Raw genomic sequence first — 12,671 nt, forward strand, 5'->3', positions numbered from 1 at the left:
GAAAAGGAAATGATCAAAAATAATGAATATTAGATCATTATTATTTTTAAAATAAATCTGCATTTCTCAAAACGTTAATTGTAATTGACATGTAACAAATATTTTTTACTATGCAAACATAGTTGAAATTAGATCAGGTCTCTCAGACGTTTTTGATGATTAATTATACATAAATAAGCTAATATCCAGCCAATATAGTTATAAGAAAATAAAAATTGAATATAAATATAATAACTGAATATAAATTCAAAATATTTATTTTCAAATATTGGGGGGGCTCAAGATAGGCTTGAGCCCGAAGGGTTAAATATTGGGGGGGCTCGAGCCCGAAAGCCCATACAAGTCGCCGCCTATGTATAAAACAATAACAATATATATATATATATATATATATATTATCTAAATATATATATATACATATATATATATTATCTATATATATACAATAACAATTTATATATATATTGTCATTGTTATTATTATTAAGAAAAATGTATATAGCGTCCATTAAATATTTTCATTGGTGCTCTCACATATTACAAAACAAAAAGAGTACGTATCCAACAAAATAAATAAAAATTTATACACAACATAAAACTAATAAAATAAAACTGTTTTTCATTTTTTTAAATAATACAAGACTAGCTCCGGGTCATCTAAATGATGCAGGCAAGTTGTTCCACTTCCACAGAGTGGTTAGAACCAGCAAGGCGATATCGCGTGAAGCAATTTGGAAGCGTGTCACAGGTATCACGTCACTTGGTCTAAGATGAGAAGATGATGTAGTTCTGCCTTTCTCGTGAATTTATTACTCGAATATTTTGGTGAAAAATCATTTAGCGTTTCAAACATGATCACAACAATGTAAAAAATTAATTTTTTGCCGATCGTCAACCAGCGTTATATAAATTGGTAAGCAGTGAGCTTAATTTCATCATCAGACTAGTTGCTACTTGTCTTTTTAGATTACATCTTGTTTGTAAAAAATTTCCACGTTCAGGTACAGGTCTTTTAACAATACTCTTCAGTTCTCTGTTAAAAACTTCAAACTCGTAGCCAACGTCATTGCAGTAACAAGTACCAGACAACCGAGAATTCAAAACTGCTTCTATGAAATCGACCTCGTTTTGCACTTTCCACGACCTGACAATAACTTCTTGTTATTTGACGACCCGCTTGAGCAACCCCTGTTTCAAATGTTATATTACTGAGATCTGAAAAAATTCCACTTGAAAATATCATCGTGTTTAGGACAGCAAAATCATGAGTGCTATCAACGAGATCTAGAGTACCATCCAGCGCCTATGTTGGTCCAACTTGACTTACTAATTGAAGCATGTCAAATATTTTTTATAAACGAACGGTGTGTGAATTAGTAATTTTTTCAACATGCACATTAAAATTTCCTTTCTGTTAAAGATTTGAATTCCACATCGTAATATGCTCCAAGACCAAAACCAGTTCGTCAAAACACAAAGCAGACACTTGTTCATTTTATCGACTACTTCGGCATTATAGCTTTCAACTTTTTTAATTATTTGACTTTTTATTATTGACAGTAAACAAATTCTATAAATGATATTCCATATACATTTATCAACTCATATGTCTTATCAGTTATTTTAGCGTAATAGGAAGCTTCACTCTAATAACATTAAACTTTTACTGACTCTTTGTAACTTATGATTCTCATCCTAGGTAGTTTTCAACGCATTATTTTTTCCGGCCATGATTTGATTACACTGTCAAAACACAATTAACAGATGATATATTGCAGCAAACCAAACCCGATACACATGATAATGAACTACCAGCAAATTGTGTGTATATTAAAACTTAATTATCAATTCAAAAACCAATTTAAAAACCGTTAAATAACCAATAAATATAATCAACCTTTCAAATTAATTCAAATTTGTCCAATATCTTTACAATTTTAAAAAGCAACTGCGGTAATTTCAAATCAATCAATTTGAAATACAATTTTTATTATTTTTATTAAAGTTATATATATATATATATATATATATATTTTGGTAACAGACTGTTGTTAACGCAACATTTCAAAAATTCAACACTACTTTCAACATTGTTCAACTTTTTTGGTGAACGTTTAATTTATTAAAATTCAAAATAAACTTATTTTTCGAATTCATGCTGCAAATAAGGCCATATTTTGTAACATGCTGCAAATAAGGCCATATTTTGTAACTTCTTGGTACCTTAAACAAATCAAAACTTAGATTTACTATTGAAAGTGAAAAGGAACAACGTTTACCTTTCCTCGATGTGTTGGTCACCCGTGGCGAAGAACGATTCAAAACCGCGGTCTATGTCAAAGAAACGAATACAGGAATTTGTTTGAATGGACAAAGTGAATGTACCGAACAATTTAAAGACAGCACAATAAAATCATTTGTGAACCGAGCATTCACACACTCTTCCGATATTGAAAATCGCGACGCTGAATTAAAGAGAGTCACTAACCTGCTTGTAAACAATGGATATTCTTAAACATATCATCAATAAAAATGTCACACCAACCAACCCAAACAGTAAAGTTAAACTCCGAATTTATTACAACAATAAAAAGACGTCTCACCTAATACTGAAAAACAACTGCAGTCCTAGAGATAACTCTGAGTTAAAGCGTAATCACGTAATATATGAATTTAATTGCCCTTTTGACGGCTGTGCACGTCAACATGACTCATATATCGGGATTACTACTACCTCACTGACTAGAAGGCTTACGATGCATAAACAGAGTGGTGCTATCAAATCTCATTTGGACTCAACACACTCAATCACAATTAGCCGTGAAATCCTCGACAGCAACACCAAAGTAATATACCAGAACAGCAACTACACGCATCTTAAAATTGCAGAAGCAGTCCTAATCGACATCAATAAACCAAAAATAAATATACAACAAAAAATGACAACCTCACTTCCAACCCGGCGCTTAACCAACAACGAAAACAAAGAAGTAATAAAAACTAGCATTGTAAATAGTGACAAAGATGAATATGATGCTATCGATGAAGAAAAGGAGACCAAAGAAGAAACCTGACACCTAATTCGCATCAAAGTTCAATTTTACAACACCAAAGTTAATTTTTACCAAGTCAAAGTTCATCTTGACAAAGTCAATATTTCCCTATATATACAGCAAGGAGCACTGGTGATGATTCATTCGGAATCGAAATATGGCCATATTTGCAGCATGAATTCGAAAAATAAGTTTATTTTGAATTTTAATAAACTAAACGTTCACCAAAAAACTTTAGTGAGAAAAATCGAAAAAACGAACTACAAACATATTAACGCCAAACATTCGGTAGAATTTATAGAATATTGTAAATATATATATATATATATATATATATATATATATATATATATATATATATATGACTTATCGTCATTTTATTTTATATATTTGAATTAACTTATCATATTTCTTTTATTCTAATTTATTTTCTTATCTGATATATTCTTAATTACATTTGAACGTAATTTATTCTATTTCAATTTCATATATTAATACATTTTATAATTATTCAACATACTCTAATTTACAAAAATATATTACTTAAGGCTCTGAAGATGGCTCTCACGCCGAAACAACGTTGTAAGCCGCACTATGACACAACTCTTTAATAAATAAGATTTAACCCAAATACGAAATGTTGAATCTATTGGTAAAAAACTAATCAAAGCAAAATGGGCAAAAATATTTAATGAAGTTTGTATCGCTGAGAACCTCGTACCAATATATATATATATATATATATATATATATATGTTATTTATTTATTACATATAAAAAAACTAAAAACTATTAAAAAATATATATATAGAAAGAGAGAGAAAGGAGAGAAAAGTATAATTTTACAACAGTTTTCTAACTCACATCTAACAACTCTCCCAGATCGAAAGTCACGTGGAACTTTTCAAGAAATCTTTGGGAAAACTCAGGGTACATGTCCAAAATGTTTCGTAAATCCTGAACTGATATCTTGTGCAAGTCTGAATACGATGAAATAATAACGCTGTATGCTGATTTCTTCAAGGCCTTCCATTGTCCATCTTCCAGATATGAGCTTCCAATGTTCTGACCGAAACTATCATCTTTATCTGAACATACATTTCTATAATTTTTAAAAATTTTCTACAAAACTGCATTATATTAATATATCCCAATATTGTAATCCACCGTATGAGTCAAAACCGCTGTACGACTAAAATGTTATAAGCAATAATAAGTAAAAATAATAGAAAGAAAATTATTTTATTAACAAAAAATAAAAGAAGAAAGCGGGCGAACTAAAACAGTCTAGATTGAAAAATAGCCCTGTTCAGCAGACACAAGGGATAGATGGGAACACGTTCAAAATTTTCATTATTTCTTAAATAAATATCTCAAGTAACTTTTCAACCAAATTTATCAGTTTTCGAAAATGTGCTCTATAAAACTTAAAACTTCAATTCAATAAAAAGAATTAGAATATCATAACATAAGAATAATTTGTTACATACAAAAAAATTGTTGAAAATTCTTTTTATTCCATGCATGGGCAGGGACAACTAAAAAATTTTCTCTAAAATCAGAACTTTGTACTTTTATCAAGCTACGTGGTGGCTATTTATTTATTTCCTTAAATTTAGCGACGATTGTTTTTATACCAAAATTTGTTGTTCGGTGTAGGCTTTTGTTGAGATTGCTTGAGTAAGCATGCCATTTTGAATTTGGAAACAGGAAAAATCAAAATAAAAAACAACGACTCTTTCAAAAATTAAAATTTTAAAAATTTAAGCTCATTTCTTAATTTTATTAAAAAAAACAAATTGAATATTTTTTATTATTTAGCGCAGAGGTTGGCAAGCTGCGGTCCGCCAGTCCATTTCACGTGGACCGCGAACATTTCAAGTAGTTTAGCTTTACGTTTAAGAATAATTAATTAATCTCTGCGTTTTTTATACCTAAGAATATTGCGTTTTAGTTGTTAATTACTTCTTCATTGTGCGTGCTTATTAATAAAACCATGTTGTTAAACTTGTTTTAAAATTCGGGTCCACATGTTTTGTGAGCAAATATTTTTTTATTTGAATATAAATAAGCCAAAAATAGATTCAACTTTGAATGTTTCAATGAAAATAACGGTGATTAGTTTGGTATCACGTTTGAAAAAGGTATAACAAATTATAGACAACTGCGTTTATTCCTTATTACAATTGTCAGTGTGACCACCGGATGGGAACGTTTGCCCATCACTGACTTAGCAGTCAATAAAAATAATTTATTATTTATTATTGTTTGTTTACTGTAAGTATTTTCAAAAAGTTAAAATTTAAATAACTTTTGTGTTAAATTTATTTATCCAGATAAGTTTTATAAAAAACAAAATATAAATTGTGAGGTGTTGTGAGTCACTTTTAAAAGATGTGTCAATTATAAAAATTCTCACTTAGTTGACAGATAACGTTTCCGTTCCTGCTTATTTCGATAGAACCTCTGGCGATGAAGTAAATTGATGAGAGGATATCTCCTGGATGTATCAATGTATCGCCGGGGGGAGCATGCGTGGATTTGAATTTCATTGAAAGTGCACGGATACAACCTTCGAAAACAAAGCTATGTATTGATTTATCTTTACATGTGAATTTTATTTACTACTTTTATAATTTGCTATCTCTAAAAAAACTAGCTATCGGTTTTTTCGGATATTTTAACCAGATTTTTAGGTTCATTTATTTTCATTAGATAGGTTTATATAAGATTTAAAAAAATAAAAATGATCAAAACCTGGACTGGCCTGACTGAAAGCTTCGTTGCTGCTTAGTAACTTTCTGTTCAAGTGTAGACAAATATCTGCTTGCATGCAGTCAGGGAAACTTTTTAAAACCTTAAATGTATATATGCATGAAAATATTTATTATGGTTGTTAAATAAATAAACAGTACGCTATTCATGTCAATTCCACTTGTAAAGTTTCTTGACTGTTCGTGTGACTCCAGCAACCTGTTCGCCAGAGACTTTGGTATCGCGTGGAATCTGATGAACTCTTTTATACTCATTTGCAATTCTTGCTGTTCACCACTGCCTTGATAAATTCTCAGCATAATCGATGAAACGTTTCCAAATATAACTGCACTCATCAAAGCTGGCAAATACGTACAATATAAAATTGTTAATATACTTTTTCCAGAATTTTACATATTGATGCTGATTTATAATGAACTTTTTAAATGTCAAACACATTTTGAATTGCCCAACTAAATCGTGATGTTTTATAGGCAGATTCAGTTCAGTGACCTTGACCATAGAATCATAACTCAGTTTCTAATTAACTTGTTTTCAACGCTTTTACATGCACTGAGCTGCTTCTATGGCGCCACATTAAATACAATTTAGAAACTTGTTGTCGCGTGGTTATTGCGCGATGGATGGCCTGGTCCCCTTAAAATCACTCAAAGAGTATCATACGCTATATGTATTTATGATGCGGTGCTTGCGCGTTCATACAAAATGTGTATGAATGTCGTAAGGCGTGGATGTTACAGCCTTTGTGGCAGAAAGCTTCACTGTATTTAAAGAATAATGTGTGAACAGTTCATCGCATATCAGAGCTCCACATTCAGAACAAAAAATGTGGGAACCAAATAGCATTGTATCTATAAAATAACTTCACAAGATTCCAAAAAAAGCATATTTTAATTAATCCCAACAAAAATAAGAAAGGATTTTAATAGAATTTTACATAGAAATTTATTTCATTAGATTTAAATAGTTAGAAATTAACACAAATTACTTGCAATTTATAAATTTGTTCTCTTTTTGTACATAAATGTAGACAAGAGTCAAAAATTTGAAAGCAGCCCTCAACAATCTGCAGCAAATAAATATTTTGAAATCAAATGAATAAAATAAAATTGTGGATTACCGATGAAACATGGAAATTTATAGACTGGACTATTAGATGACATTTAAAAGATGAAAAATGAAAGTGATAAAAACGGGAAAACACACCTAAATTTGTCGCCAAATAAGAAGAGCTGAAGATGTAAAAAGAGCAACAAAAAATAAAAAACAGCAGGATCACAGGAAACGATAAAACAATTAAATTGATCAGAATAACTGCAAAATTTCAGTTCAAGGAGAATTTGAAAAACTAGCGCGAGCCGGTCAGCTCGGGAACTCACTCATGTACGCGAGAAATGTTTGCATTGTTGAAAGAAATTTAAAAAGGTGGTGATGTTTCTATAAAAACTAAATTTTAAATAAAAAAACCTTTTGGTATACTAAATTTTTATACAATTTGGACAATAAAGAATTTAGGCAATAACAAATTAAAACATTTAGTGCGTCATATTGCTAAGACTACGTGCCCATCTAATGTCCAATCATAACTATCCAAATCATCAATCTGCTTATCGTTCTCATCATTCCACTGAGACTGCATTGCTACACATTGCTGATGATATTTTTAATGAGGCTGGCAACCGAAAGTTAATCATTGCAGTTGGGTTCGACTTGTCCGCTGCCTTTGATATCACCAGTCACTCGGTTCTTTTCGAACGCCTACAACAAGAGTTTGGGGTGGATGGTCATGCACTATCACTGATTAGATCTTACCTGAGCTGCAGACAGCAGTTTGTGAAGCTGGGAAACCATACTTCCTCTACCTGTTTGATCGGCACTGGAGTCCCTCAGGGTTCCGCTCTCGGTCGAATCTCCTGTTAGCGACATTTTTAGTAAAAATGGATTATTTTCTCATCACTACGCCGATGACACTCATCTGCATACATCTGTCACTTCTGGCGATCTTGAAAGCAAACTTCGAGTCTTAAGCAATTGTACTAGCGAGGTTTGTCGGTGGTATGCTAATAATTTTCTTTTTCTCAACCCTAACAAATCTGAAATTATAGTCATTGGGACACATCAACAACTGTCAAGGTTTCAGCTCGAGGAAATGGACATAGCAGGGTCCACATTGCCTATCTCGGATGCGATCAAGTTGCTTGGGGTCACTTTGACAGACATCTAAATTTTGATAAACACATATCAGAAATCGTCAGATCCTGCAACTATCACCTCTGCACAATAAGACATATTAGACATATGATTACATGTGATGTTGCTGCTGCCCTTTGCAGATGTTTGATCCTTTTTAGATTAGACTACTGCAACTCCTTATTGTATGGGGCCTCACGTGCATCTGTCAGAAAGCTACAGACTATCCAAAATAAAACTGCTAAACTGATATTTAATAAACCTCATCGTTTTAGTTCTTCCATTCTTTTTCCAATGCTTCATTGGCTTCCAATTTCCGCTCGAATCATCTTCAAAATTGCAGTCCTTACCTTCAAAACCCTCTTATTAAAATCCCCAACATATCTATACGACCTCATATCCAGACATGAACATACTAGATCACTCCGCAGCAGCTCAACAGGTTTCCTAAACATTCCCGTTTCCGGATCCCGCCTGGCTGGCCGCGGTTTTTGTCACGCTGCTCCGTATGTCTGGAATGCGTTACCTCCTGAGTTAAGGCAATGTTTCTCGTTGAGTCTTTTCAAAAAGGGATTAAAGACTCATCTTTTTAACACGGGCTTCGGGCGCCTCTGAAGCAGCTGTGCGAATGGGCGCTTCATAAATGTTTATATTATTATTATTATTATTTAAAATAAGGAGCCACAAATAGTTGTTATAAATCTGAAGTAAACTAATAATCTTAACTGCTGTCAATTTCCAATGAAGAAAACCGTAGATGGGAAAGTGGTGACCTAAATATTAGTGATAAATTACAAAATTGAGTCATTTTTTTTCAGATGAAAAAAAAACAAACAAACTGAAAACTAACTGAAAACAAAAATGTGGATTATCAATAAAATTTGCTAATAATGATATTCGTTAAGCAAGGTCGTCGCCATCGAGTTCAACGATTTTTTAAGCGATTAATTTTGCAAAATTTGTTCAATGAAGCATCTTCTTTGCCACTTTGTCATTTAGAACTTGGAATTTACATCCCAGTGCAAATAGTTTACATTAATTTTGTTTTACTCATTCATAATTTTAATTCTATACTTTTGACAGTTTAAATAAATTAAAAATAAATATTTATCGAAACAACGCTTTTATATAATTAACAAAAATTTGCCTTTTAACAGTTTAATTTAAAATCCAACCCATTAAAAAAATACTTACATCCAAGCATCATAGCAAAAATGCTGAAAATTTTTTCCAGATTTGTAATTGGAGCAATGTTACCAAATCCCACACTGGTCAGTATGGTGTACGTAAAATACAAAGATGTGATGTAGATGGACCGTATATCAGGCCCACTAAAGGTCTCGTTCTTCAAAAATGGCTTACCAGTTATATTTGCCAAATAATCTAACCAGCCGATTGGAGCATGTAATGTTGGTCGTTCGATGAAGGCAATGACGTAAAATATGCAAGCCAGCCAATGGGATATGAGGACAAATGTCGCCAAGAGAAGCAACAACACTGCGGCTCCATATTCTGAAAACTGATCTATTTTTTTGGCAACTCGTACCAAGCGAATTAATCTTGATATTTTCAATATTCCAGCAATCGTTGTTGTCTGCAATTATGAATAAGAACGTCAATGATTATATAATATTACATAAAATTATAAAATATATTAATATGATTAATTGATTATAACAATCATTATAATCTAATGAAACTAGTTGAATAAAAATATTGAGAGAATAAAATTTACACTGCTTGTTCCTGAACCAAACAGTAAAAGATCGAATGGGATGGCAGCTATTGCATCGATAAAGAACCAACTCTTTATGTAGTTTATAGCTATTTTCTGAGGATCACTTATTACATCTCCGTTCAGTAAAAATGTTGTTCGAAAATTAATAAAAATATCGAATAGAAAAACAATATCGATTATAACGTCAACAATAACAAGAGGATCGACCGAACTGGTTTCCGCATATGCCAATCTTAACGATGGGTCCAAGTTCAATTGAGATTTTGAAAAATCTTTGTTCAAACAAAATGCTGTTATATATGGAGTTAGAAATGCAGTGTAAACGACAAATAAGAGAGTTATCCAGTCCCAAACAGCTTTGAAGGGAGAGTAATGCAGGATGATGCAACGCGGACTCGAATGCAACTTGTTATAAATTGACGGTAGGCTGGAGTTTATCGTGTCTTCTGAATCTTGCAACATCTCATGAAAATATACTTTTTCAGAAATAAGTAATAATAAAACTAAAAATTATATTTAATCTAACATTCACTTATTTTAAGTGATGTTGGTACGTACTGTGTTTGCAAACAAGAGCATTCGATGCTTTTGTTATTTGCAAAAGCTTTGCATAGCAACGTGTGCTATTTTCAGGTAGCATGTCCCCACATTGATCGAGACTGCTACCGTACATTTTGAATTTCATTCCAACGAAAATATTATCGTCTTACGTATAACTGCATGTGTGCGCGCGCGTGTTTGTAAAAATTTTATTATTAATTGAAAATCGGTTGAACCGAACTGACCAATGTGTTGTAGGCCAATGCATCTGTTTTTGTGATTGAAATGTAAAAAAATTTTCATTTGTAATGCGTGCATATCAAACATGGAGTCATTACTATTACTATCTATTATAGAACGTCTTTGAACGCAAAAAATTGATTTGCATAAGCCGGAGTTTGTTGTTCATCGAATCACCTAGAGATAGACCAATGCAGACGTTCATGTTCATTGTGCGATTTCAAAAGTACCTAATGAGCAATACAGAAATGATGAGTATGTAGTTGTTATTGATTGATCCATCGATCGATTGTTGATCAAATTGTTCTATGTGCTGGCTGACTGACGAACTGAGCAAACGTGTCCAATCTAATCAATCCAATGGCATTTCAACCACAAAAACCCTGTTTTTCCTTTTCCAAAATGTATCATAATGTATGCATTTACATACGTACGAATATATGTATGCATGTACAAGCCGATGGTTAAAAACAGTCATAAAAATTATTATTTTTCTCCAACTCTCTTGCTTATGTTAGTCATGGGTCTGGCACAGAAGGACATTTGGCGATATTTTCTAAAATACAGCTAGCGATTGGGGAAACGTCAAATCCTATGCCAAACAACAACCACGGGACCACGGAACAAGAGTGCAACTATCTGGTCTGCTATTACTTTCAGAGATTAGGCATGCAGGTTCCTTTACGGCGGGTATGTAAGCTTTCTGAAAAAACCTACAAGGGTGGGGCAAAAAATGGAACATATGTCATTTCAAGTGTCAAAAGTTGCTTACTATGCTAAAAAGTATTTCTGTAAAGTTTGAACCATATATTTCATATTCTAGAGGTCCTACACTATGTTAACATTTTTATACAATTCAATTCATTTTACGCCTGGTATTAGTTATGACTTTCTGAAAAAATTCACAAACTAAGATGTTGAATAGATGACATATTCCATTCATATTTAAATACAGAATACAGAATTCATGCTTGAGCCAAAAAAACTGAGAAGACAGCGCATTTTTTGGAGAGGTAAATTTCTAGAGAGCCGAGTTAAGAAAGCGTCAGGATTAAGATGTATTGGTTTTGATGGACGAATTGATGAAATACGGTTGCTGGCTATAGGTAGGGTTGTGTGAACTAAAAAAGAGGATCATTATGTTATAATTGGCTACCCCGGTCAAAATTATGTAGATCATGTGGCACCGCAGATAGGCAAAGCAAAAGATATTGCATCTGAGATTGTCAGTTATTCATAAAACTGGTTCTAATGAAATCCTGACAGCCGTTTTTTTGTGTACAAATGTCAACACTGGAAAGCACAATGGTGTGATCCGTCTGCTTGGAACAGCTCTAAACCGCCCATTGCAGTGGCTTATCTGTATGTCACATTTGAATGAGTTGCCGTTTTGTGCAATTTTTACTAAGTTGGATGGTACAATATCAGGACTTACAGCATTCCGTAGAAATATTGGAAGCAGATTAAATTTCGATCTAAAAGGATTAATAATTATTAATTTTAAAGCAGTTCCGGGTTGCACTGAAAATGTATCGAATGAAATCAAGAAAGATCTTAGTGAAAACCAGTGCTAAATGTTGCGGACTTTTTTGGTGGTACAAGAGGGCAAGGACAATGCAGTAGAACAAGATTTAAACTTTTTGGCTTCTGCTTTCCCGGAAAGTATCTATCAAGCGAGATGGCTGACATTTGCCAACAGAGTCTTGAGTTTATACAATGGCACTGAAAACCTGTCAGAAGAAATGCTGAAAATTGTATCATTCATTGTTCAGGTCTATGCCCCCAGCTGGTTTAACATAGTAGAGATGGTGCCAGAAATTTGTTTTACATGGTTTGATGCATATCCGACAGTGTACTGGTGAAAGCAATGAAAAATGCCTAAAAAGAAATTGTCACTTTGCCCATCCAAAAAACATACTTGTCAGCAAGATAGAATTTGCAGAATGATGTTGTGCCAAGAAAAGTATCATACTAATTGATTTTTGTTATCACTGACAAAATATATTTAAAGCTTCGATCAGTTTTTGGTTCAATTGTTCATTATTTCGTACCGTATTTTTATCATCGTTTTTTAAATTATTTATATTTATCAAAAATTAAGTTTTTAACTACTTTTTTATTCATTTTTTACTTTTT

The 12,671-nt window shown here is 32.5% G+C and overlaps 2 protein-coding genes across 2 annotated transcripts; one reads left to right on the forward strand and one right to left on the reverse strand.

Moving 5' to 3' along the window:
• Positions 1-3,907: 3,907 nt before the first annotated feature.
• On the reverse strand, positions 3,908-10,217 carry HELRODRAFT_80870 (hypothetical protein; the record flags this gene model as incomplete). Its single annotated transcript, XM_009020443.1, has 6 exons — positions 3,908-4,140; positions 5,472-5,624; positions 5,810-5,909; positions 5,968-6,167; positions 9,212-9,611; positions 9,753-10,217. The coding sequence occupies 6 exons, from the start codon at positions 10,215-10,217 to the stop codon at positions 3,908-3,910; spliced, it is 1,551 nt and encodes a 516-aa protein (XP_009018691.1).
• Positions 10,218-11,129: 912 nt separating this feature from the next.
• HELRODRAFT_173841 (hypothetical protein) lies at positions 11,130-12,397 on the forward strand (the record flags this gene model as incomplete). The annotated part of the gene is made up of 4 exons (XM_009020444.1): positions 11,130-11,210; positions 11,491-11,641; positions 11,802-12,050; positions 12,138-12,397. The coding sequence occupies 4 exons, from the start codon at positions 11,130-11,132 to the stop codon at positions 12,395-12,397; spliced, it is 741 nt and encodes a 246-aa protein (XP_009018692.1).
• Positions 12,398-12,671: the final 274 nt, after the last annotated feature.

This window comes from Helobdella robusta (genome assembly GCF_000326865.2).
Source record: "Helobdella robusta unplaced genomic scaffold HELROscaffold_28, whole genome shotgun sequence".
Lineage (NCBI taxonomy): Eukaryota > Metazoa > Annelida > Clitellata > Rhynchobdellida > Glossiphoniidae > Helobdella > Helobdella robusta.